We start from the raw sequence: 23,560 nt of genomic DNA on the forward strand, positions 1-23,560 counted from the left end.
ATCCAGTTTCAGCTTTCTACTTATGGCTAGCCAATTTTCCCAGCACCATTTATTAAATAGGGAATCCTTTCCCCATTTCTTGTTTTTGTCAGGTTTGTCAAAGATCAGATGGTTGTAGATGTGTGGTATTATTTCTGAGGGCTCTGTTCTGTTCCATTGGTCTATATCTCTGTTTTGGTACCAGTACCATCCTGTTTTGGTTACTGTAGTCTTGTACTATAGTTTGAAGTCAGGTAGTGTGATGCCTCCAGCTTCGTTCTTTTGACTTATGATTGACTTGGCAATGCAGGCTCTTTTTTGGTTCCATATGAACTTTAAAGTAGTTTTTTCCAATTCTGTGAAGAAAGTCATTGGTGGCTTAATGGGGATGCCATTGAATCTATAAATTACCTTGGGCAGTATGGCCATTTTTACGATATTGATTCTTCCTATCCATGAGCATAGAAAAACTGTTTTAATGTCTTTGCTAATTCTAAAATCTGTGTCATTTCTGGGTTTGTCTCAATTGATTGCTTTTTATTTTTCTCCTCATTATGGGCTACATTTTCCTGCCTCTTTGCATTCCTGATATTTCTAATTAGTTGCCAGATACTGTGATTTTTAAATGGGTGGGTGATGAATGTTTCTGTATTTCCGTAAATATTCTTCAGTCTTTTTCTGGTATGAACTTAGATTCTTGGAAAGAGTTTGATCCTTACAGATTTTGCCTCTAAGATTTGTTAGATGGATCCAGAGTGCTCAGTACAGAGCTAATTATTCCCCACTACTGAGGGAAAACCCTTCTGTGTATTCTGTCCTACGCCCTACAAGCCGCTAGGTTTTGCGGTCTTGCAGGCGGGAACAGGTGCCATGTTTTGCCTGGTATTAATGTGGGCACTGTTGCCTCTGATCCTTTCTGGTAGTTCTTTGCTCAACCTGGGGTAGTTTTCCTCACGTGCATATGGTGATGAGTGCACGGCTCAGTTCTCAAGGCATTTTCCTCTCTGTGCAGCTCTTTCCTCCTCAGCAGCTACCCTGCAGGATCTAGATGTTTTGATCTCTCTGGACTTTTAGCTCTGTCTCTTCAACTCATGGAGTCCAGTGGGCTCCACCTGCGTCTCCCCTTCCTAAATACAGCCTGCAAACTTTCTCCAGGCGGTCAGCTGGGGCACATGTAGGGAATCACCTTGTTTCCCATTTCTTGGGGGTCACAGTCCTTCCCTAACGTCCAGTATCTTAAAAGCATTGTTTCAAATATTTTGTCCTTTTCTTTTTTTTTTTTTTTTTTTTTTTTTTTTTTTTTTTTTTTTTTTGGGGGGGGGGGTAAATAGGTCCCTGGTACTTTATCCTGTCCAGAAGTGAAAAACCTATTACCATGCCTAAGGGCCTACTCTATATGATAAACACCCTGCAAGGTGCTTAACAGGCACAGTCCCAGGCAGTCTTCATAGATGCCCTAGGAAGGAGCATTGATGACCCCATTTGACAGGTGGAAAAACCGAGGCTCAGAGAAGTTAAGCACTTTGCTCATGAACTGGCAAGTGGAGGTGCTGGGATTCAAACAGGTTTGTTCGCCCATAAACTCATTCTGTTTTCTCAATATAAAATCTCCCTTATGGCAATGAAGGGGAGTGTGAGGAAGATGAAATGGGGGATTACAACAAACTTCGGGACTTTCTACAGTGTTCCATGGTTTATACTGACCTTCTTCTCTGTAACTTAGGAAACATTAATATTAGCTTTACTTAAATGAATAAGAATTACACTGGCAAATATTTCAGGAATAAATTCATTATGAAAGATGAAGGTCTATTATCACAGTTCCTGGTTTTTCCCTTTAACTGTCTGTGTGGCCACTGTTTCCACCCCATCCCATTACACATGGCAGACTTTTGAAGCTCTCTCTCTCTCTTTTTTTTTTTTTTTTTTTTTGAGACAGAGTCTTGCACTGTAGCCCAGGCTGGAGTGCAGTGGCACAATCCTGGCTCACTGCAAGCTCCGCCTCCCGGGTTCACACCATTCTCCTGCCTCAGCCACCCAAGTAACTGGGACTACAGGCGCCCGCCACCACGCCCGGCTAATTTTTTGTCTTTTTAGTAGAGATAGGGTTTTACCGTGTTAGCCAGGATAGTCTGGATCTCCTGACCTCATGATCCACCCGCCTAGGCCTCCTAAAGTGCTGGGATTACAGGCCTAAGCCACTGCGCCCAGCGCTGAGGCTCTCTTAAACAGTGCTTAGGATCCAACTTCTATGGGTCAAACCTCAGCTCCCTCAATGTGGAGCACAGTGACTTAATTTCCCCAGCTGTCAGAGTCATGCACCCGTAGGGGTATGAAACCAAAGGCACCCATCTCATCAGGAGAATGAAATGGGACAGCCCCTTAGCTTAGCCCCTGGGAGCTAGCAAGCACTCTCTAAGTGTTCCCTTTTATTATCATAATTAAATACAGGATAGAGGGGGACTTCTCGGCCTCAGCACTACTGACATGTTGGGTGAGATCATTTTTCGTGGGGTGTGGGGGCCTGTCCTGTGCATAGCAGGATGGGCAGCAGCATCCCTGGCCTCTGCCCACTCCCTCCCTCCCAGGCTGTGACAGCCAACAGTGTCTCTACACATTGCCAAGTGCCCCTTGGGGGCCAAATGCCCCGGTTAAGAAACATTGATACAGAACAGCCAGATCTCTATTGTGTATGAATCTAAATGACTTACAATTCTATTGTCCTGTGACTTCCCACAGGCACAATGTGGCATGTCCAAAAATTCTAAGTGCCTCATCTATCAAACTAGCTCCTCCTGTGTTCCCACTTCGGTGGCCACAACTAGGTGCGGGAAGCTGGGAGCCCCCTGGAGTCTTCCTCTCCCTCACCTTTACACTGACCCCAGTCTCCCTGGTGGACCCATCTGTTCTCAGGCTTTAAATGCTGTCCTCGTGCTGATGACATCCAGATTCACTGCTCCCCTGACCTCCAGACCTGGGGGAAGTCCACCTCCCATCTGCCTACACCCTTCCCTTTTGGGTGAGGGCAACTCCATTTTCTGGTTACTCAAGTTGAAACCAGACACATCCTTGCTCCACTCTCTCTCACCTCTCCTATCCATTCCTCTCAGTAAATTCTATTAGCTTCTCCTTTAGAACATAGCTGCAATCTGGTCACTTCTCACTGCTCACCTGGTCTGGGCCACCATCACTCTTCATCTAGACTGCTGCACAGTCTCCAGGCTCCTTCCCTCACCCTGACAGTCTATTCTCAGTTGAGCAGCCACGGAGACCTAGTAGAGGCCTGAACCAGCTCCCCAACCCCTGTTCAACATCCCCCGGCAGGCCCATCTCAGCAAAGGCCTCGCAGTGAGCCTGAAGGCCCCTGACCCCTACTCCTGTGACGTCATCTCTGGCTCCCCTTCCCTTTGCTTTTGCCAGTTCTCAAGCACACCTGGCATGCTCCTGCTTCACGGTTTTTGCACCTGCTGTTCCCTTGCTCCTGCTGTAGCCCAGAAAGCTGTCCTTCCAGCACTGACCCCCTTCAGGTCTTTCCTCAGATGTTACCTTCTTGGGGAAGGTAACATCTTCTTCTGACCACCCTATTTAAGCCTTACCACGCATCACCCACCACACCCCATGCTCCTTCCTGGCCTGAATTTTTCCATAGCACTGATTGCAGTCAATACACTCTGTATGTATTTTATGTGTTTACATGACATGCTTATTCATAACGTTTCTTGTTGGCCCACCCCGACTCTGTCTGTTTTATAGACAACTCCAGCACAGCCAGCAGAGCCTGGCATGGAGAGGACATGCGCTGAGCCTGAGATGAATGGGAGGTTAGTGAGGGCGGCACCGGCAGAACAAAGGAGACTGGCGCACGTGAAAACCTTGCGAAAGGTGGGCATGACACTTACAGATTGATGAGTGTGAGTAGTGGGAACACTTGTGGGATCCTGAGGGAAGCGATATCACTATTCTCATTTTAAAGAGAGGAAACTGAGCCCAGAAATGTTTAGAAACAGCCCAAGCTCTAACTATGAGCTGTGTGTGTGTATGTACCAGGAAACTATGACCCCAGGAAGTCTGGCTCCTATCCCGACCCCACTTTTCTCACTCCTTCTGCCCGTGGCTTGTTCAAGGGCACCAGCCCCAGGTGACCAGCCCTTTGTGATTCCAGCCAGGCCTTCTCCCCTCTGAGCTCCTGAACTTAAGGATTTCCTTTTGAGACCCAGGGAGAGGGGGAGGCTCCAAAATGCAGGGGTCCCAGGATAAGAACTGGCTTTCAACTTTTCCATATAAACATTTTCATAAGAAAAAGAAAAAAGAGTAACCGATATGTGTGAAAGCACTTTGTAAGCCACTGTAACCCCTGGGACTTATTCCATGATGTTCAGGTGAAAAAGTTGTCATTCCGATGTAATTGATCAAATTTTATATCTGCCTTAACCCCTCTTTACCAAGGTTTATTGAAAAATATTTTTTAAATCACCATTTAAAAGTGGCAGCAGCAATGTATGATTTGTCACAGGGCCCACTGTCACTCTCCTGGCTGCCTAGAGTGTAGAAACCCTCGGAGGGCCCTAGCAGCTGGGTGTCGGGGTGAAGGCCCAGTGTCTAGATGCAGCCGTCTAGAACAGTGTGATCCTACAGAGATATAATGTGAGCTACATGTGCAACTTCAAATGTTTTAGCAGCTACACTAAAAAACTAAAAAGGAACAGCTGTATTTATCTTTTTTATATATATAAAAATAAATTACTTTCCTTTGATTTTCGAGATGGAGTTTCACTCTTTTTGCCCCAACTGGAGTGTAGTGGCACAATCTTGGCTCACTGCAACCTCCGCTTCCCAGGTTCAAGTGATTCTCCTGTCTCAGCCTCCCGAGTAGCTGGGATTATGGGTACCCACCACCACACCCAGCTAAATTTTGTATTTTTAGTAGAGATAGGGTTTCATCATGTTGACCAGGCTGGTCTCAAACTCCTGACCTCAGGTGATCCACGCACCTCGACTCCCAAAGTGCTGGGATTACAGGCCACCGCACTCAGCCAAAAATAAATTACTTTCAATGGCAAAAACAGCAATTACTTTTGCACCAACCTAATATTTTGTTTATTCCAATATATCTACAATAGTAGCATTCATTTCAACATGTCAATTAAAATTATTGAGATATTATACATATATTTGTATAAAGTCTTAAAAATCTTTAAGGCACTAACACATATTTAGCACTAACAGCATTATCTCAATTTGGACTAGCCACATTTCATATGCTTAGCAGCCACATGTGGCTGGTGGCTACAGTGAGGGAGAGTGTGGACTGGGGCTGGCGGTGTATGTTGCCTTTGGTGGGCCATTATTTTGCCAAGCACACTCTCAGGCATCCTGAGACCTGCCTGTGTGTGTGGTGTCAGTCCTGGGCAATGAGCCAGCTGGAGGCTCCTGCACAGGATCCCCAGTGTACCAGGCTGAACCTCCCTGCTGTCCTCCCAGTCTTCATTCATGTCTTTCAGTTCTCTTTACCTGGTTGCGGCCACCAAACACCACTTCCCTTTCAAGGGTTAATCGCCCTCCCCAGTCTCCTAGCCTGGTCCTCGCAGCCTCCCAGTGACTCCAGCTATCCACTTACCCCTGGGCAGACGCCCACTCCTCTTCAGATGCCTGATGGGCCAGAAGGGCATGGTGTGGAGCAGCGGGGCCTGCAGTGGGAGGAACAGTGGCCAGATGCACCTGTTGGGGTGCAGAAAACCACCAGGTGCACGAGGCACTCCTCCACTGCGGGACTGCGGCCACTCGGCTGCCTGTGCGCTCTGCCTGTGGGCACCAGGCTGAGGCCTTTTGTCTCTCCTGGGGAACTTCTGCATTTACCAGTGCCGGAAGGTTGGGACTGTCTGGGGCGGGGCAAGGAGGACCTGCTGGGATCCCCGCCAGTGGGAGGTCGGTGTGGTTGTTCTGCATCCGCATCTGTGCCTGCCGCCCCGTGCGCTTGTCCTGCTGTGTTCTTGACTCCCTGGGGGTGGGGGAGTCCTATTTATCTGGCATGTGGGAACCCCAGCTCAGTGCCACCAGCTTTATGCCTCAGGGTTCTCCTCTCCAGGTGGACCCACTCACCAGGTAGTGGAGATTAATGAATGCATGGGAGAAGCCTGATATAAGTGCTTAGTTGCCACATGGTCTTGAGTTAGTTACTTAATCTTTCTGTTTCCATTTTCTCATCAGCAAAACAAGGCCAATAACTAAACCCACCTCCTGGGACTGTGGTGAAGATGAAATGAGACCAAGAAGCCAGGGGCTGGGCACAGAACCTGCACGTGGTACTTGGTAAGCGCCCCCATACCCTCTAAGGTAGGCATGTGGTCTGTGTCAGACAGAGAAGCTGACGCTCCGCGAGCTTTCAGTGGCCCAGGGCCATCACGCTGGGAAATGGTACAGCCAGGATTTGAACTCAGCTGTTGTGGATTCTGTGCGCCAAGTCAGCTGCCACCCTTAAGGTGTCTCCCTTGCCTCTGGGACAAAGGGAGCAGGAAGCAGCTCCCTCACTCAGCCTGGTCTCCTCTCCTCCAGCAATATTCACTCCTCCCGGGATGTGGTGTCAGGAGCCCATACTCAGGCAGCCCTGGAGGGCAGAGGCAGGCAATGGGCACCAAACTCTGCTCAGCAAGTACAGAGAAAGGGGCTGTGCCTGTGCCGAAGCCACCTGTTCATCTGCCCATCTCCCCAATTTCTCCATCCATCTGTCTACCTGTTCATCCGCCCATCTATCCATCTGCTCATTGGTCCATCCATCCATCCATCCATCCATCCATCCATCCATCCACCCATCTATCCACCTCTCCAACAAGAAGCAGCCTCTTAAGGGCAAATCACAACTGCTGGAAACCCTTCAGAGGGCCTACTGTTCTTGGAATAAAACTCAACTCCGATGTGACTGTGAGCCTCCAGGTCCCTCGGACCACCTCTCCTCCCCCTGGCCCATGTCCTGCTGTCAGCCACTCCAGCACCCTCTCTCCCTCAAATTCACCTTCTTCCCACCAGAAACTTTGCATTCTCTCGGGTGCTCCAAATGCCCTCCCACCTCCTTGCATGGCTGACTCCCTCTTATTTTCCAGCCTCAGCTCAAATGTACATTACAGAATCCTTCTCTGGGTGACAGCCTTTGTCAAGGAGCTGCCCCCTCCCACCCAATTCGTCTTACATGGCTTTCTCTATAGGACTTATCCTGATTGGAAAGCAGCTTGTTCGTCTGCATACGTGTTTACTGCCTGTCTCTGTGAAAGGATTGTATGACTTATGAAGGAATGTATGACTGTTCTTCCTGGTGTCCCAGGGACTAGTCTAGTGTCTGGAAAAGGGTTGGGGTTCAGTGAATGGCAGCAGCCACTGGGGGGGATGTGGAGGGCTCTGGGAGGTAACAGGCAATCTCTCTTAATTAAAATATCCAGCTTTGATTGAGTGTTCACCATATTGCTGGGCACCATCCTAACAGCTTTGCATGTTTTATCTCGATGTCCCACAACCACCTGATATGGTGTTACAATGATGATACCCAATTGACAGACGAGAACACAGAGGCTGCAGAAGGTTGAATAATTCGTCCAAGGTCACATGACTAGTAAGGTGTATCTTCCCAACTGCCCCCGGTCACCCAAGGGAAATCAGTTGCCAACTGGTGTCCTAAAGCACTGGTCCCTCAGAGCCCACTCTTAATAGCTGAGGATCTGAATGCCCCAGGCAGTCTGGCGGCAGAGTGGGTGTTCCTGGCTTCATCCCTTGGTAGGCAGCCTCCGCAATGGCCCCCAGTGGACCTGCCTCCTGGTAGTCAGACTCTTGTGTAATTACTCCTCATGAAAGTGGGCTGGACCCAGTAACTTGCTTTTAATGAACAGAATGTGGCAAAAATTGACAGGATGTCACTTCTGAGATTAGGTCACAAAGAGACAGTGGCTTCCGTCTCACATTCTCTCCCTTGTTCTCTGGCTTGCTGGCTGTGATGAGGCAGGCTACCCTGTTGGGAGCTGCCCGAGGCGGGAGGCCCATGTGGTGAGAAACAGAGAAGTCTCTAGCAACAGCCAGCAAGGGACCGTGGTGGTCTGTCTAGCAGCCCTCAAGGGACTGTCCCTTACAAATAGCTGTGTGATTCAGCTTGAAGTGGATCTCCCGTTAGTCAAGCCTTCAGATGAGGCCACAGTTGCAGCTAACACCGGGATAAGCCTTTGAGAGCCCCCAAGCTACAGGATGCAGGCAAGCCACACCCAGATTCCCCACCCACAGAGCTGTGAGATAATAAATGTTTCTGTTTTAAGCCACTAGGTTTGGGGGGTAATCTATGATGCAGCAAAGGTGATGTATGCAATCCCCATTTTGTCAAAACACAGCCTGAAGCACAACCATCCCCCTTGTGGTCTGCTGCCTTCAGAGACCTGGACAGTGGGGCTCTGGTGGTATGAGGATATACAATCCTCACATCTCTTCCTGTACCGATAATGATGGGGACGGTAAGAACATTAAATAACAACAGCAGCCTACTATGCGCCAGCCGTGTGCCACATACATGCAATCACATAGACTGTGGCATTTTATCCTCTCCATAGCTTGTGAGATAGGTGTCATGATTCTCATTTTACAGATGAAGAAACTGAGGTCGGAGAGATGGACTTTGTTGCTCATAGTCACATAGGTAAGAACTGGAAGGGCAAGAATTCTCAGCCCAGAGCTGCTGCCTCCAGGGCTGCCTGTTCTGGCTGCTCTCTTCACCTTAGCTGCTGGGACCTCCTTCTCTAGGGTCTTACCTAATCCTTGTCTCCAGGTGCCTGCTGAACAATCGCCTGGTGCCTGCCAGAGTATCTGCAGGAAGACAGCCGGTCACACTAGATAAGGAAGTCTGTGCTGCTGTGTGCCGGTTGCTACTTGATGGAGTCCCCCTCCTAGTTCAGTGCAGTAATGGAGTGGGGCTGCATCCTGCCCTAAGGAGTTCACAAGCCTGGTTGTGGAGGTGCTGCGTAGTACACCCCTGGGGAGTGGAGGGCAGGAACCAAGGTGCCCCATCTGCCACTGGACTGTGAGCTGTTCACACTCAGCTTTCTCAGGTCCTCAGAGTGAACTGGGTGCACTGGATTCCTTGGGGTTCTGTGCAGGGGGCCCAGGGCCCACTGCTCCATCCCCCAGGGCAGCACTGCAGTGGGCCCTGGGCACTGACTCTCCCAACTGCCCATGGCTGGTCAGGAGAAACTGCATGCTGCTGACCTCCTAGGGGGTTGACACCTCCCACCTGCCCTTGGGGGGTGATCATGGGACCTGGACAATCTGCTACCTGCACATACAGGGCTAGGGCCTCCCACAGAAAAATTATCAGAACGGCAAGACGTGCTTGCTCAGCTGCAAAAGCAAAGCCCACTCCTGAAGGAGAGCAGGATCCTGACCTTGTCTCCTCAGGGTAGGCCTCGGGCCACAGCTTTGTCTCCTTGGCATGGGTGAAAAGTAGGTGGGGTTCTCCAAGGCAGCTGGGCTTTCTGCTGCCAGCCTCCCTGTCAGCACCACTCAGCCAGGGATAGGAGGAGGCCGACGACTCACTTCTGTTTCCAGAAAGTATTTTTATTGCCATAAATGCAGAGAGAAAAGGAGGCACAGAAGGCAGAGGGGAAGGAGGGAACAGGATGTTGAAGAGGGAGTGCTGGTGGTCAGCAGATGCTGTGTAAGGGGTCGGCTGTCTGAGGCCTCGTAATGTGCTGTAGTACAAGATGAGCAAGCCGGGGAGGAAGGAGCCCATCCAGGAAAACAGGTCTGGAGAGAAGAGGCAGGGAACTACTGGGGACACAGGAACAAAGCCAAAGAAACCTGGGGTCTCGCTATCCACCTGCCCCTCCTTCCAGGTCCACCTTGGCCACAATACCTCAGTCCCAGGTGCAGCTCCTGCCACTCACAGCAACTGCAAGGCCCAGGGGCTCAATAAACGGACCCCTCCCACTGTGCTCCATCCCCCAGGGCAGCACTGCAGTGGGCCCTGGGCCCTGACTCTGTTGTTGTCTGTCATGGGATAAGAGAAGGTGGCCATCCTGGGATCCTCCCAGTGGGGCTGAAGAGATGAAGGGCAGAATATCAGGAGGGAAGGTGATAGGCTGAGAGCAGCAGAAACTTCATGTGTCCATGGTTCCTCTAGGGCTCCGCCTCTATCTATCCCTTAGAGTTGCTGTGTGTGCACTCCAGAGAAAGAGGATGCAGCGCCTAGGGCCAGTCCCCACCTTTCATAAGGCTCCCTGCAGGTAACATCTACCTTGGCCTGTCATCACGAGCCCACACGCTCTATTTTCTGAGAAGGAAGATGGGATCCTGTGGTGAAAGGAGAAAGCTGGCCCGAGCAGGACAGGGCCCAGAAGAGTCCCCCATTACCCAGCCTCCCACCCCTGCAGGGACCACACCAGCCATACTGCATAGCTGCACCAGGGCACCTAGAAACCTGGTGAATGCCTCTCCTCCTTGGGATGCACTGGTGAACAATGAAGGCCCCTGAACAAAAATGCACTGGGCACTTGTTGGTCCTCAGAGCTTCCAGGTGCTCCACATCATGGCCCTTCTGGCCCCTTGCCCAAGCCAGAAGTCAGTGAAGTGAAGTCTCCCACATGTACAGGAAGCCACCCCAACACCCCCCACCAGTCCCAGCACAAGGATTTAGAGCCCTCTGCATCCCCAAGCAGTGGCCCCGCTGCAGCCTCCCTCGACCTGGCCCCCTGCCCTATCCTTTGTGGAGTTCTCGTACACTCTCGTTCTGCACACAATAGCATGTCTTGATGCGCTAGAGCCAAAAGTGCAATTCTAGCTGGCCTAAGAAGGGCAGCAGCCACAGAGTCCATATTCAACATTTCAGAACCCAAAATGCCCAAACAAGCAGGCAATGACAAAAGCCAATCCAATACCAGAAGCAACATCATGACCAAAGCAGGGGAATGGGACACCAGGATACACAAAGGTGATGGAACGACGGGCAGCCATTGAGAGAGGCGCATACCTATCACTCATTAAAGAAGATCTGTAAAGAAATGAAAAACAGATCTATTTCACAGGCTGCCCTAAGACTAGAGATGCAGCCACTGAGGTCCAAGGGGAACTTCTTGGAGGGACATCTGAGAAAGGCTCCCTCCTGTCTAAGAAGGACTCCACCAAGAGACCCCTCTCCATGGAAGGGGCGTGTCCTGCCTGTTGGTCACTTGGTGGTCATCTTGCAGCCACTCTGGCCAGCGAGCAGAGCCAATAGATCAAGGGAGTGAAGGGGCAGGGGGAGGCCATGTCCTTGTTGACGTTGCTGAGGCCCTGAGTCACTACCATGGGGCCGCCTACCTCTCCCTCTGGATTTCTTGGTCTGTAAGAATAACATAGCTCCTTTGATTTTGGCAGGTTACATGGGCTTGCCTGTTTCCTGCAGCTGGAAGCAGGATGGTACAGACAGCGTGAGAGCCACAGGCCGCCCACGTAGCTGCACCACCTCCTCCCCGAGCTACCAGGCATGGGCAGGCCTCCCTGGCCTGCTGGTGCACACTGGCAGCCTGCAGCCCAGCAGTCTAAGGGGAAATTGGAAAAGACACTTGACAAGACTGAACATCCATTTTGATAAATATTCTTCGTTAAATGAGAACAGGTGGATCTTCACCTGGATATACTCAAAGTCAACACTGCATTCAGTGGAGAGACAACGGCAGCATTCCTATCAAAGCCAGGAAAAATACAGGCACGTCCACTGAAGACCCCTGGTATAGAGCATCTCCCTGGAAGGGTTCACCAACCAGACAAGAGAAAGAATGGAAAGCTATGAAAGCTGGAGGAGAGGGTGAGCTGTTATTACTCCTCCTGTTAAATTATTTTTCAGGGTACTTGTTTATATGTGTGGAAGTTCTAAGTCAATGAACTGAAAACCTATCATAATCAATAAAAGAATGCAGTAAATCAGCTGGGTGCAAAATTAATACATAAAAAGAACAACCTATTTGTAAATTAGGAGAAACAGAAATGCATGCTATGTATATAAGTAGGAAAATAGGGATGCCAGCAGCATAACAGAGATGCCAATTCTCTCTACCTTGGTCTATTAATTTAACACAATATGAATAGTATTTCTTTTTAAATGAGGTAAGTTGATTCTTAAGGTTCATAAGCAAAAATAGCAAGTGCACTTTTGAAAGAAAACATAGTGAACTCCGACCAGCCCAACCAATTATTAAAAGACAGTACAGAGGCTGGGCATGGTGGCTCACACCTGTAATCCTAATACTTTGAGAGGCCAAAGTTGGAAGATTGTTTGTGGCCAGGAGTTCCAGACCAGTCTGGGCAACATAGCAAGACCCCACCTCTATAGAAAATAATAATAAAAAAATTAGCCAAGTGTGGTGGCACACACCTATAATCCCAGCCATGCAGGAGGCTGAGGTAGGAGAGTAACTGGAGCTCAGCAGAGCAGGAAGCTGAAATGAGCTGTGAGTTGAACCCCAAACTGGGCGAGAAAGCAAGACTCTATCTCAAAACAAAACAAAAACCTGAGTAGAGCTACTCAGTAATTAAAACAGCACAGCACTGGGTGGCATGACCAGAGAAAGACTCACACACATATGGAAGTTTGGAATGTTTAAGGAACTCTTTCAAAGGGGTGAGGACAGGATGGATTCTCTAAACATGGGATAGTATATCCCATAGTATTTCCTCACATGGGAGAGCCATGTGAGGAATAATCAAGTTGAATCTTTATGTCACACCTTACAACCAAATAAAAATACACAATAGATTAAAGATTAAGGCCAGGCGCGGTGGTTCACACCTGTAATCCCAGCACTTTGGGAGGCCGAGGTGGGTGGATCACCTGAGGCCAGGAGTTTGAGACCAGCCTGGCTAACATGGTGAAAAAACCCTGTCTCTATTAAAAATACAAAAATTAGCTGGGCGTGGCAGACCGCCCCTGTAGTCACAGCTACTCGGGAGGCTGAGGCAGGAGAATTCCTTGAACTCAGGAGGTGCAGGTTGCAGTGAGCCAAGACCGCGCCACTGCACTCTATCCTGGGTGACAGAGTGAGACTCCATCTCAAAAGAAAAAAAAAAAGATTTAAAGATGAAAAATGAAACTATAAAAGTGCCAGGCTCAACCATGGGAGAAATTTTGTATAAAATTTTGGAGAAGGCCTTTCTAAGTATGACTCAAAACAGGAGACCACAAAAGAAAATGTAACTACAAAAAAGTTAAAAATAGTTGCATGGCAAAGAAAAGAAAGTGAAAAGACAAATGGCAGAAGGAGAGGGGCTAGCTACGTATCCATAAAATGGGATGTTTTGCAGGTCTTCAAAAATGAGGGTATACTTTATACCCAGATTTGTTTGAATGTGTGCAAAGTATTTCTGGACAGAGAAAGAGAACAGTAGCGTTTTTGGGGATGAAGGTGGGTGACTAGAAGGCAGGGATACAAGGAGACTGGCTTTTGCCTTCTCATATTTGTACTATTTGTTACCTATTTTAAAAAACAAATGAAAATGAGATTTAATATAAAGTGACAGGTGAAATAAGCCTTCTCACACCACATGTTCCAGGTGTGTGGGTGAGGCCAGTGCAGGGCCCCTGCAGCCTCCCCTTGGGAGGTGCTCTCAGCTGATTTACCCGCATCTCAAGGGAGGGATTGCAGCTGAAGGCACCCACCTGATGGGGATGGTGAGGAAAGTGGGCAGACCTTCGAGCTGTTGCTAGAAGTAGATTTTGATTTTGACAATCTCTTTGGAAGAATAATTTGAGATCTATCAAAATTTTAAATGACCCAGCAATCTATTCCTAGAAATTTACTCTTCAGATACATTTGTACATGTGCATAAAAAGGTAGTAAAAATAACTGGGAACAGCTTAACTCTTCATCAAATAAATAATGTATTGATTAAATTATGTGCATCAAAAAAAAAAAGAAAGAAAAGAAAAGAAGGTGGTGAAACTGTGTGAAATGATACGGGATGCTCCATTACTGTGTGGAAAAAATAAATGGATGATACATGCTCAGAGGTGCACAGATCTGCATGCCTATTTCTGGAAGGAGGAGCTGGATACTGGGCCCCAGGCTGGCTCCCAGAAGAGAAGGGAGGGGCTCAGGAGCAGGGGAGGAGCAGCTTCCTCTCAGGAGAGGCTCTGAAGTGCTGGCATGTGGATTCTCATGGGCACAGATGACTGTCCTGAGTGAAGATTGTGCTTATTTTCATTGTTGAGAGAGGCAGGAGCTCGTGTTTGGTGCTGGAGAAGTTAAGCCAGCCCTGTGTCTCGAGTACTTTTAATTTAGGAAAATGCCCCAAATGTCCTCCAAATGGTTTCAGCTCCAAGTTCCCCTTTTGCTAGCTTATAACCATAGCAGAGTTTCATTTCTTAAAACCAGCCTCTCCCTGAGAATCTTCCTTTGTGATTCTGGGGATGCTGGGGCTTTTAGGGGATCTGGGTGTGACCTTGCCCTGGGCAGTACCCCGTGGGAGAAGGAGGACTGTGATTTTTCTCCCAGGGACAATTGCAGAAGTGGAAGAGTGTGGGAACAGCTGGGGAATGCCCAGGCCCTGCCAAAGGGTGGCCTCTGCAGTGCAGTCAGAACTTTCCCCTCTCCAGTGAGAATCTTACATCATGGCCTGACTCTGTTGTCTTCAGGACACATCTCAGTTTGCTGCTTCCCACTGGGCTCCTGCATGATGAGCAGAGAGCACCTTTCCAGCCCCAGTCAGCTCTCTCCATCTTACCAGACACTCCAGGTGCCCTGCCCACTTGCTTACTGCCAGGAAGCACCACATTCTTCATGCCTCCAGGTCTTTGCACATGCTGGTGCCTTTCCCACCTGGCCACCTGGCAAACTCCTACTCATTCATCAAGACCCAACTCAAATATCCCTACTTCTCCCTCACCTTTCCCAACTGTTGCCCCCTCACCCACTCCCAAATTTCCATATCCCATTCTTCCTCCCATAAATATTTATTGATGGTCTACCATGTGCCAGACACTGTGCCATATACTGGGGACACGGCAGTGACAAAAGCAAGAGTCTCTGCCTCTCAGAGAGTGTGGCCTGGTAGTGGAGACAGGCGTCAACCAACATCATCAACAAACTCGAAGCAGCCAATGCTAGGAAGGATCCTGGGGACCTACTGGGGTCAGGGATGAGGCCATAAATTCAGAACAGCGTCCTCTCAGCTACCTTCACCCACAGCTCGGGCTCGCCTGGCTCTGGGGCTGACTGGATGAGGCCCCCTCATCCCCTGACCTTGGAGAAGCCAGGACTTGGCCAGGCCTCAGCAGTAAGAACGCATGGCTGAGACTGGGAAACACCAAGGAACGTGGTGCCGGTGCTGACATCAAAATATTTGGAGGGAGAAGAAAATAAGTTAAAACGGTAGCATGTTAAATGGAATATGTTAACTGTCAGATGAAGACCATGTTCCGAAATGTTCAAAAGAGGGGTTGTGGGGATGAACAGGTGGCCTGGTGGTTAGACTGAAAAAAAAAGTAACTGATGCTGAGTGACCTGGAGGGAATAACGGATGGTCAACTCATTATTTTAAGGAACAAAAAGGGAACTAACATTTATGAGGCACCTACTCAGTGCCAGTTTCCAGTGTCAACCTGTCCAGTGACTCTGTGGAGGGGAGGGGTATTTATTTCTACACTGGTACAAACGATGTCAGTCTCAGAGATTAACGAGGCCCCACACCTGCTGCTGCTGCTGCTGCCGTCACTGGCACCACCACCCTGCTAACACCACCTACATGCTTTGCGAAGCTCCTCTCCCAGCAACTCTAGAAAGTACAGACCATTATCATGCTGTCCTTCCCTATCATCTCATGGTGCCGGGAGAAGCCCAGGCCACTGGGTAAACCTCCCAAGCCCAGGAGGCTGGTCAGTGATGGAACTGCAATGTGCATCGATGTCCCCTCTTCAGGCCAAGTCCTGCTGGCACCCACCTGCAGTGCCCTTTCTGGGCCTCTTGGGGTATGAGTGGTGCCTGCACCTCCCCTAACTCCTGCTGGAGTGCTCTGCTGTGAGTGGACACATCAACATTGGCTAAATGGGTAACTCTGAGCAATGTGGCCTAATAAGGGAGCAGATATGAACCCTGGCTGGCCTGTGCCTTTCTCTGCTTTGGGTTGCTATTGAGAACGTTTTCCCCCAACTCACAGTGTGTCTTAACCTGGGTCCCTAAAATCAAAGCCTGAGGAAAAGGTTATTGTTCAGGAAGCTATCCCAGGGAGAAGTGCGGGATGGGGAAGGAGAGATGGGAAGGAGGGAGAGCCCCACAGGGAAGCTGGATAAGCTGCCTGCTGCCCTGGGGGCCTGGGGACTCCATCTTGCCTCATAAAATGTGTGTCAGGACTGCCAGTCCTGGGACAAAAAGGGGAGGAGGGATCCCCTGGCTCCAGTCATCCACTGGCCAAGGGTGATCCCCAGAGTCTTAGCTCCTTCCTCTCCAGAGGGCTGGACCTATGCAGGAGACCTGAAGGGCAGGGAGACTGATTCTTCCAGTGAGACCACAGGTACTTCCCAAGACTCTGGTGTGCGCAGGACACTGTGCTTGACATACGGGATGGGCTGGAGGGGGTGTGTGGGTGAACAAGGGAGACAAGGTCCCCGCTTTCCTAGAGAACCAGCCAAAGGACAGGGAGCCAACCAAGGTGGCAGGGAGAGCTCAGATGGATAGGAACAGAGAGGGGGTGGGTCAGGACAGGCCACTCTGGGGCGGGGGAAGGGATCCTCTGGCTGAGAACTCAGAAACAGCAGGGGCTGGCTTTCTTACACAGATCTGGTCTGGGCACAAAAGGATGAACGGGGAGGCAGTTGGCAGATGAGCAGGAGAATTGCAAAGGCCCCGAGGTGGGAAAAGTCCTGAGCTCTTCTGTGGGGCTCCGTGGGCTGAGGAGGGCAGGAGGGGGTCAGGAGCTTAGACAGGAGGTTCTGGCAGGTGTCCAGGGGAGGGAAGCAGAGGCTGGGACCACACTGGCTGGGATGCAGGTGGTAACAGGCACCCAGGCTCAGTGCCTGTCTGGATCTGAGACTCACCAGAACTTGCTCATAAGTTGGGGGTAAGCTGAGAGAGGGGATGGGAAGAGTCCTGGTAGTGATGAATTGAGAGGAAATTTGAGAGCATGGGGTTCAAGCACCTGGGTGTGAGTGGAGCCTAGATAGGCAGAGGGCCGCAAGCAAGCGATGGGGAGAGGGGGTGCCCCAAGTCCCACCACACCCTGCTTCCTCTGTCTCCAGAAACTGTACATTTTATTCCATTATTACTATTATTTTTAAAGACAAAGTTTTGCTCTATTGCCCAGGCTGGCACACAGTGGCACAATGTCGGCTCACTGCAACCTCTGCCTCCTGGATTCAAGCAATTCTCCTGCCTCAGCCTCCTGAGTAGCTGGGATTACAGGTGCCTGCCCCCACGCCCAGCTAATTTTTGTATTTTTTAGTAGAGACGAGGTTTCACCATGTTGGCCAGGCTGGTCTCAAACTCCTGACTTCAGGTGATCTGCCCGCCTTGGGAAACTACATTTTAGACTAAATATAATAAATAAATGAAAATCAGTCTGTAACTGTAAGGCATCAAACAAAATATGCTGGTGGCATCGCCCCATTCTCATCCCACTCCCCTAATCCATCTCCACCATGAGACCACGCCCAGCAGCTCCAAAAGCACAGATGTGCGCCTGACCCTGGTCTCCCGGCCACTGAGCCCCATCCCCAGTTCTGCATCACAAAACCTCCCAGAGCCAGGCTGGAGGTGGCTCTAGAACTCCTCCTTGTGGTTGGGGCAGGACCTGGCTGGCCATTCCCAGTTCCTTCCTGGAAACCAAGGGTGGGTGGATGGGGATCCCCTGGGAGGACTTTTGCCTCCCCAGAGGTGTGTTCAGACCGCTTCTCCTGGCTGGGATGGAGAGAGGGGTAGGCCAGCAGGGCTGCCCGGTGAAGGCATGCTGGAGATATAGCCAAGGCCCGTAAGGAGCCTGTAAGGGCTGGCTGGAGAAGCTGCAGCCCAGGGGAAAGTGGCTTGCCAAATGGCAGAGGCCGCCAGGGCCTGTGGCTCTCCACACCCCTGTTCTACCCGCCAATACCCTATACCCCAGTTCTGCCCCCTCTCTGGATGGTCACACAGACATTTGTTGAACCACAAAATCTATACTGGGCATGTGAGAAACCTCCTTAATTTGATTTGGCCACTATGTATCTCTCACTGATGCTCCTTCCCTCTTCACGAGGGGCTCCTGTAAGATCAGGCAGCAGTGGGCCCTCCTCAGCAGCTGGGTGGGACCTCAGGGCCTCAGCTAATGTCCTTCCCACTCTTTTTCACTCAAGTTCTTTAGGTTCTTATAAAAACAACATATAGTCAGGCACCACTTAGTGACAGGGGTACATTCTGAGAAATGTGTTATTAAGCAATTTTGCCATTATGCAAACCCTACTGAGTGTGCTCACACAAACCTAGACAGTGCAGGTACTGCACACCCAAGCTCTACGGTACAGCTCATTGCTCCTACACTACAAACCTGCACAGCATGAGCCTGTGTGGAATACTGCAGGCAATAATAACACGTTGGGAAGTATTCATGTATCTAAACACAGAGAAAAGGTACTGTGAAAATACAATACAATAATCTAACGGGATCACTGTCACATGTGCAGTCTACTGACTTAAACATCATGATGTGGCACATGACCACTATTTTTATAAGCTGCCTCCTTCCTGGAGGCCAGGTATAAGCAGCCAGACATGTAAGAAGTACTCTTGCTAGTGCTAGGATAGAAGTTTCACAAGTTCACTGTCATCCAGCATCATTTCCTAGCACAACACCAGGAGGCAGCCATTCACATGGTAGTCTAAGTGCATGTGCCCCCGACCAAGGCAGCCACTCTCACTGCAGTCTAAATCAATGGTGCCCTCTGGAGGCAATATGGTGCTCCCTAGAGTTACATGACATGAGGTCCTAGATATCCTCACATTCAAGCCTGTAGCCAACCTTCAGGAAGGTCTTATTTTTCCATTTTCTGCAGAAGGAAACTGCTCAAGCAAGAAGGCCAGAGCTAGGATTTTATGCTTTGTCTGCTAGACTCTTAGTTCAGCGCTGTTCCCCTTGGCAAAGTTCACAGGGCTGGAGAGCAAAACCCGAACTCCTCCAGCCTCTCAGGACCTCCCACGCCCCCCACCAGCCCCCCGGCAAGATAGGGTTCAGCACTAATTTTGGAAAACTCGCTCAAAAATGACCTTGTTCCCAAGGGCCATCATCATCTTAGCCATCTTCATGTGAACTTGCAGAGCCAGAAAAGCTGCCGGACCCAGGGTGACTCCTGTCCCTTCCATACACAGAGCATCACAGTAACACCTGGTTTATCTCGAAATCACCCATCTGTCAACCTCATCCATCTAGAGTCCAAGGACATGCAAAACAATGATTGGGAAAGGCCAAACAGGTAAAGGTTCCCTATGAGCCAAACAACTGACCTCCAAGGGCCTTACTTGGGGCTTGCTGACTCTTACTTTGCATACATTTCTAGCAAGTGCAGTTCACTGCTTCATGATATGCAGTGAATTAGAATAGGCAGTTAAAAAAGGATAGGGAGAACTGATAGAGGCAGCCACACTGACATCAGGAGGTGATGGCTGACAGCAAGAGAAGAAACAGGAAACACCAGGACTCAGAAAGGTTAGCCTTTTGGTGAAAGGGTGAGCAACATCAACATAAAAAAACAACTGTGCAGGCACACAAAGTGAAAAGTCAGTCTCCCTCCTGCCCCAGACCTCTGCATGCGGGGTCCTCTCCCACAAAGGGGCACCTGTGAGCAGTTTCACGCGTCCTCTGGGACAGTCATCCACCCATGTATCCATGTGCTGAGCACATCAGGATGACAAGCAGTCAATCCTGAACTCGGGGAGCTCACAGCCTCAAGTGGGGGTGGTCACAGGCTACAGAAATCACAAAACCTCCCATTTACTTTGTAATTCACTTAAGGATAGGATGCCACCAGTAACAGCCCCCACTCAGCAAGGCACAGTAATTACACCCTGGGCAACTGAGGCTCGGAAATGCTGGGCGTGGGAGTGGGGGGGATCTGAACGTAGAAATGCCAAGTCCCTTGCCTGAAGCCCTGCAGCTGCTGAGTCATGTGGACCTGCCTGTCTTGGAGGCCCCTGCTTCTCAGGGCCATCCCTGCCTTCCACTGGGATGGTCAGACTCCAACTGTCAGGGCTCCAAGGCTGGGGTGGCCACTCTCCTTACTGAGGCGGGTTTTGTTCTTTACATGGTAATGCTTTGAGAATCCCAAAATCACCTGTGGGACTTCAACCTCTGGCCCGGCCCTCACCCCAGGCATATTTGCACTCCCAGGCAGAGCTTCCTCATCAAAAGTCACTTTTCCTGCTACAGTTGGGTGTAGCAGCCTCACCGCTGCTCAGGGAGTGGCCCTGTGTGCCTCGTGACCAGCTGTTACTGGGGACATGTTGGGGACCTGCTGACAACAAGTGGCTATACTTTTAGAAAACTCAAAACCCTACTTCAGTGCAGCTGGCATGGCTGCCCAGGGAGGGCTGCTAGGTCCTGGCTGCCAAGCCTTTCCCACCTGGGAGGGGGTCCCATCAGCCACTCCCAGATCCACTATGAGGCCCACTGCAGGCGCTTGTCTTCAGGCACGGGCCAGGACCAGCAAAGTCACCTCCTTTTGGACAAATGTCTGGCTGTCTATGCAACTCATGGGTAGGTATCCATGGGAAAAGACAAAAAAATGGGAAGTCATCAAACCCTTTGAACGGATGGGCACACTGCCAGGAACTCTAGCCACACCCGCATCCTGCAGGGCCAGGGAAGGCCACAGCAGGCTGCCCAGCCAGGCAGCTGTGTGAGGAAGGGCCTGAGGGTAAATTGTATGGCAGGCACTGCCCAGGGCAGGGTACATTCACATAGCAAAGGCTCTGACAGGTCCAGAAGCTGGGAAAGCCCTCAAACTGCTCCACTTATCCCAGATACCACAAAATGCATTGCTAACTAACAGTGACACCTATCAACATGCCAGGAGCAAGCATTCCTAAGGATGCCCTGTGGGTACCACTGGGGCAGGGAAGAGAGATGCAGTTGGCGAGGATACCACTGTTATCTAACGGGAAACTGAGGTCTGCCCACAGGGGAAGGCAGAGAATGCCCGCGGCTTTGAAACTGAATGCTAAACACTTTATTCTCCTGGGTCCCTCCTGTTATTCTTTGCTTGTGTTAGTACACCCAACTGTAGCTGAGCAGGCCCTGGGCTGAAGCCTGATGTCAGAGCTGGGGGTGCGGGGACAGCCACGAGAAGGGCAGCAGTCTCACTTGCAGAGTGCAGCACGCCATCCTGCACTCAGCTGGCGAGCCTGGCACAGGATGTGCTCCTGGCCAGCGTGGGGGACCAGAGTCTCTGCTGGACCCCATGGGGCCTCGCTCTGGAGCACCCAGGACAGGGAGAACACCAACATCCCCAGTCAGTGGGGTGGAGGGGACACCTCCAGCAGAGGCCAGAACGGGATGCCAGGCACAGCGGAGCTTTGTTCTGACGTCCACCATCGATGGCTGTGCAGACGCTCCATGAATGACACTGTTGTGGTATTTTAAGAAGATTCTACAAATAGCACTAACTTGGAATGGGCCTCAGAGTCAGGCTCATGAATGCCCAAGTCGAGGGCGGGCCAGCCTGGGACCTCCAGCCAGGACAATGGGGCCTCACAGCAGAGGCAGGGCAGGATGCTGGGTGACCCTGGCCTCTTCCGGGGCTCCACAGCCTCATTTGCCCCAGACTCGCAGGGCCCTCCCCACACAGCCCCATCCTCCCCACCGTCAGTGCCTTCCCAGAAGGTTACTGGCAAGGAGAGGCTCTCTGAATAAAGGGAGGGGGCCGTGACATCCTTTCAGTGCCTGCTACTCCGGATTTCCAGAGACTTCCAGGCTCTGAAGACGCCCAACGAGTCATGGAGGAGGGGGCACAGGAAGGAAGGATGTTCTCAGATTTTCATCAGAAATCACTTTATTAGGAGAAACTCAAAGACCTGTAGTCCCACATTCAAGAAGTACTAATGGAATGCTTTCCAGACAGTCCATTCTGGACACTTGGAAGACAGCCAAGGGAAGAGAAAAGAACATGAATTTTGGAGTTAGTCAGAGGTGGGTTCAAACATAGCTTGACCAGCCACATCCAGGTGGCCTAGGGCAAGTTATTTACGTTTTGGAGCCTTGATATTTTCATCTCTTTAAAACCAAGGGCATTGCACCCCCTCATGGGGACAGCTGAGAACCCAGGGCACAGTGAGCCCTCAGCAAATGTTGGCCTCTCTTCCTCCCTGAGTGAGAGACCACTGATTGAGCGCATGAGCATGCTCCACGCATAAAATGGTTCTGTGCTATGGCTGAAAAGCTCAGCAGGCATAGGAGGAACTCCTCTTGACCAAGTGAATCTACAGACATCAGGGCAGGCAGCAGCAGCCTGGTGGGACAACAGAGAACACTGGGGCCTGTGGCAAAGTAGAGAGGCTTACATCTAAACCATTTTGTCCTGTCTGGTACTTGGAAAATGTCTTGAGACAACAGAGGAAAGATCATTTAAGAAAGGGGTGCCTGACCCCACCCCTGGCACATTCTGAACCAGGCTGCAGCCATGGAGTGGCTATGCCCTCCAGCTGTCTCAGAGGTGGCATGGAAGGGTTCGGCTTCCTCCCCACACCCTCATCCCTGCCTTGAGTAACTCTTGTACGTACTGTCTCCACCTCCACCATTTCAAAGGAAGGAAGGGATAGTACCGCTTTATAAGTGCTATTAGTGACCTTGCACAGTTTTGTGTGCAGAACTTGTGCTCAAGTCACACAGACTAAACTAAAATGAAGTGAGGCGGCCTTGCTCAGAGCCAAGAGCACAGGGATCCCCAGACTCAGGGCTTGTGGGTAGAGTCCCAGCTGGCCTGCTGACATGCTGTGTGGCCTTAGTCAGGTCATTTAGTCTCTTTGGACTAAAAAAAAAAAAAAAAAAGATCATCTGGAAAATGAGAAGGCTGAGCCAAGTGATCTCCATGGACCTCTCCTCCAACCCCTCCGAGGCTGTATGTTACATCTAAAAGTAAGCGCGATGCCATCATTAGCAAGAGGGGTTCAGGATTTGAACAGCAGATGCCCTCCTTGACTCTTCCCTGGGGGCTCTTCACTGGAATAGACCTTGCTTGTTTCTCAAACTGGACTGGAGCAGGATAGAGAGTGGCTGTTTGCAGGTGGGTGACTCCATGCATGGCATGGCAGCCAGGACTTCACCAAGTTAGAAGGTGCTGGTGTCTACAAAGGACCTTGGTTGCCCTGGTCCTCATCAGGAAGATGGTGTGTGGTACTAGTGGACACATATCCTGCACAAGTCCTTCTCTCAGTGCCCTCACGGCACACAGCAGCCCTGAGATGCTGCTCACCCAGCCAGCATGAGACTGAGGCCCAGAGAGCTCAGGCACATACTCAGTGGCACAGCAATAGTCAGGATTTGAGCCCAGGGTGGCCTGACCCCAAGGCCATCCACACTGGCCCTCATTCTGCACCCTCAACTCCCAAGGAGTTGCTGCTTCCTCCACACAAGC

At 50.4% G+C, this 23,560-nt stretch overlaps 1 protein-coding gene across 5 annotated transcripts in view; it reads right to left on the bottom strand.

The window, feature by feature from the left end:
* The window catches only part of ARHGAP22 (Rho GTPase activating protein 22), a 206,275-nt gene that overhangs the window by 43,370 nt on the left and 139,345 nt on the right, over positions 1-23,560 (bottom strand). Inside the window, exon 1 of one of the 5 annotated variants that reach the window (XM_011990942.1) lies at positions 5,597-5,801. The exons of the other annotated variants lie outside the window; for them this stretch is intronic. Coding sequence (XP_011846332.1) covers positions 5,597-5,648 — 52 coding nt within the window. The 5' untranslated portion in view covers positions 5,649-5,801. Of the gene's footprint in view, positions 1-5,596; positions 5,802-23,560 lie in introns of those variants that run through there. 5 annotated transcript variants of the gene reach the window in all.

This window comes from Mandrillus leucophaeus, unplaced genomic scaffold (assembly GCF_000951045.1).
Source record: "Mandrillus leucophaeus isolate KB7577 unplaced genomic scaffold, Mleu.le_1.0 Scaffold388, whole genome shotgun sequence".
Taxonomy (NCBI): Eukaryota; Metazoa; Chordata; class Mammalia; order Primates; family Cercopithecidae; genus Mandrillus; species Mandrillus leucophaeus.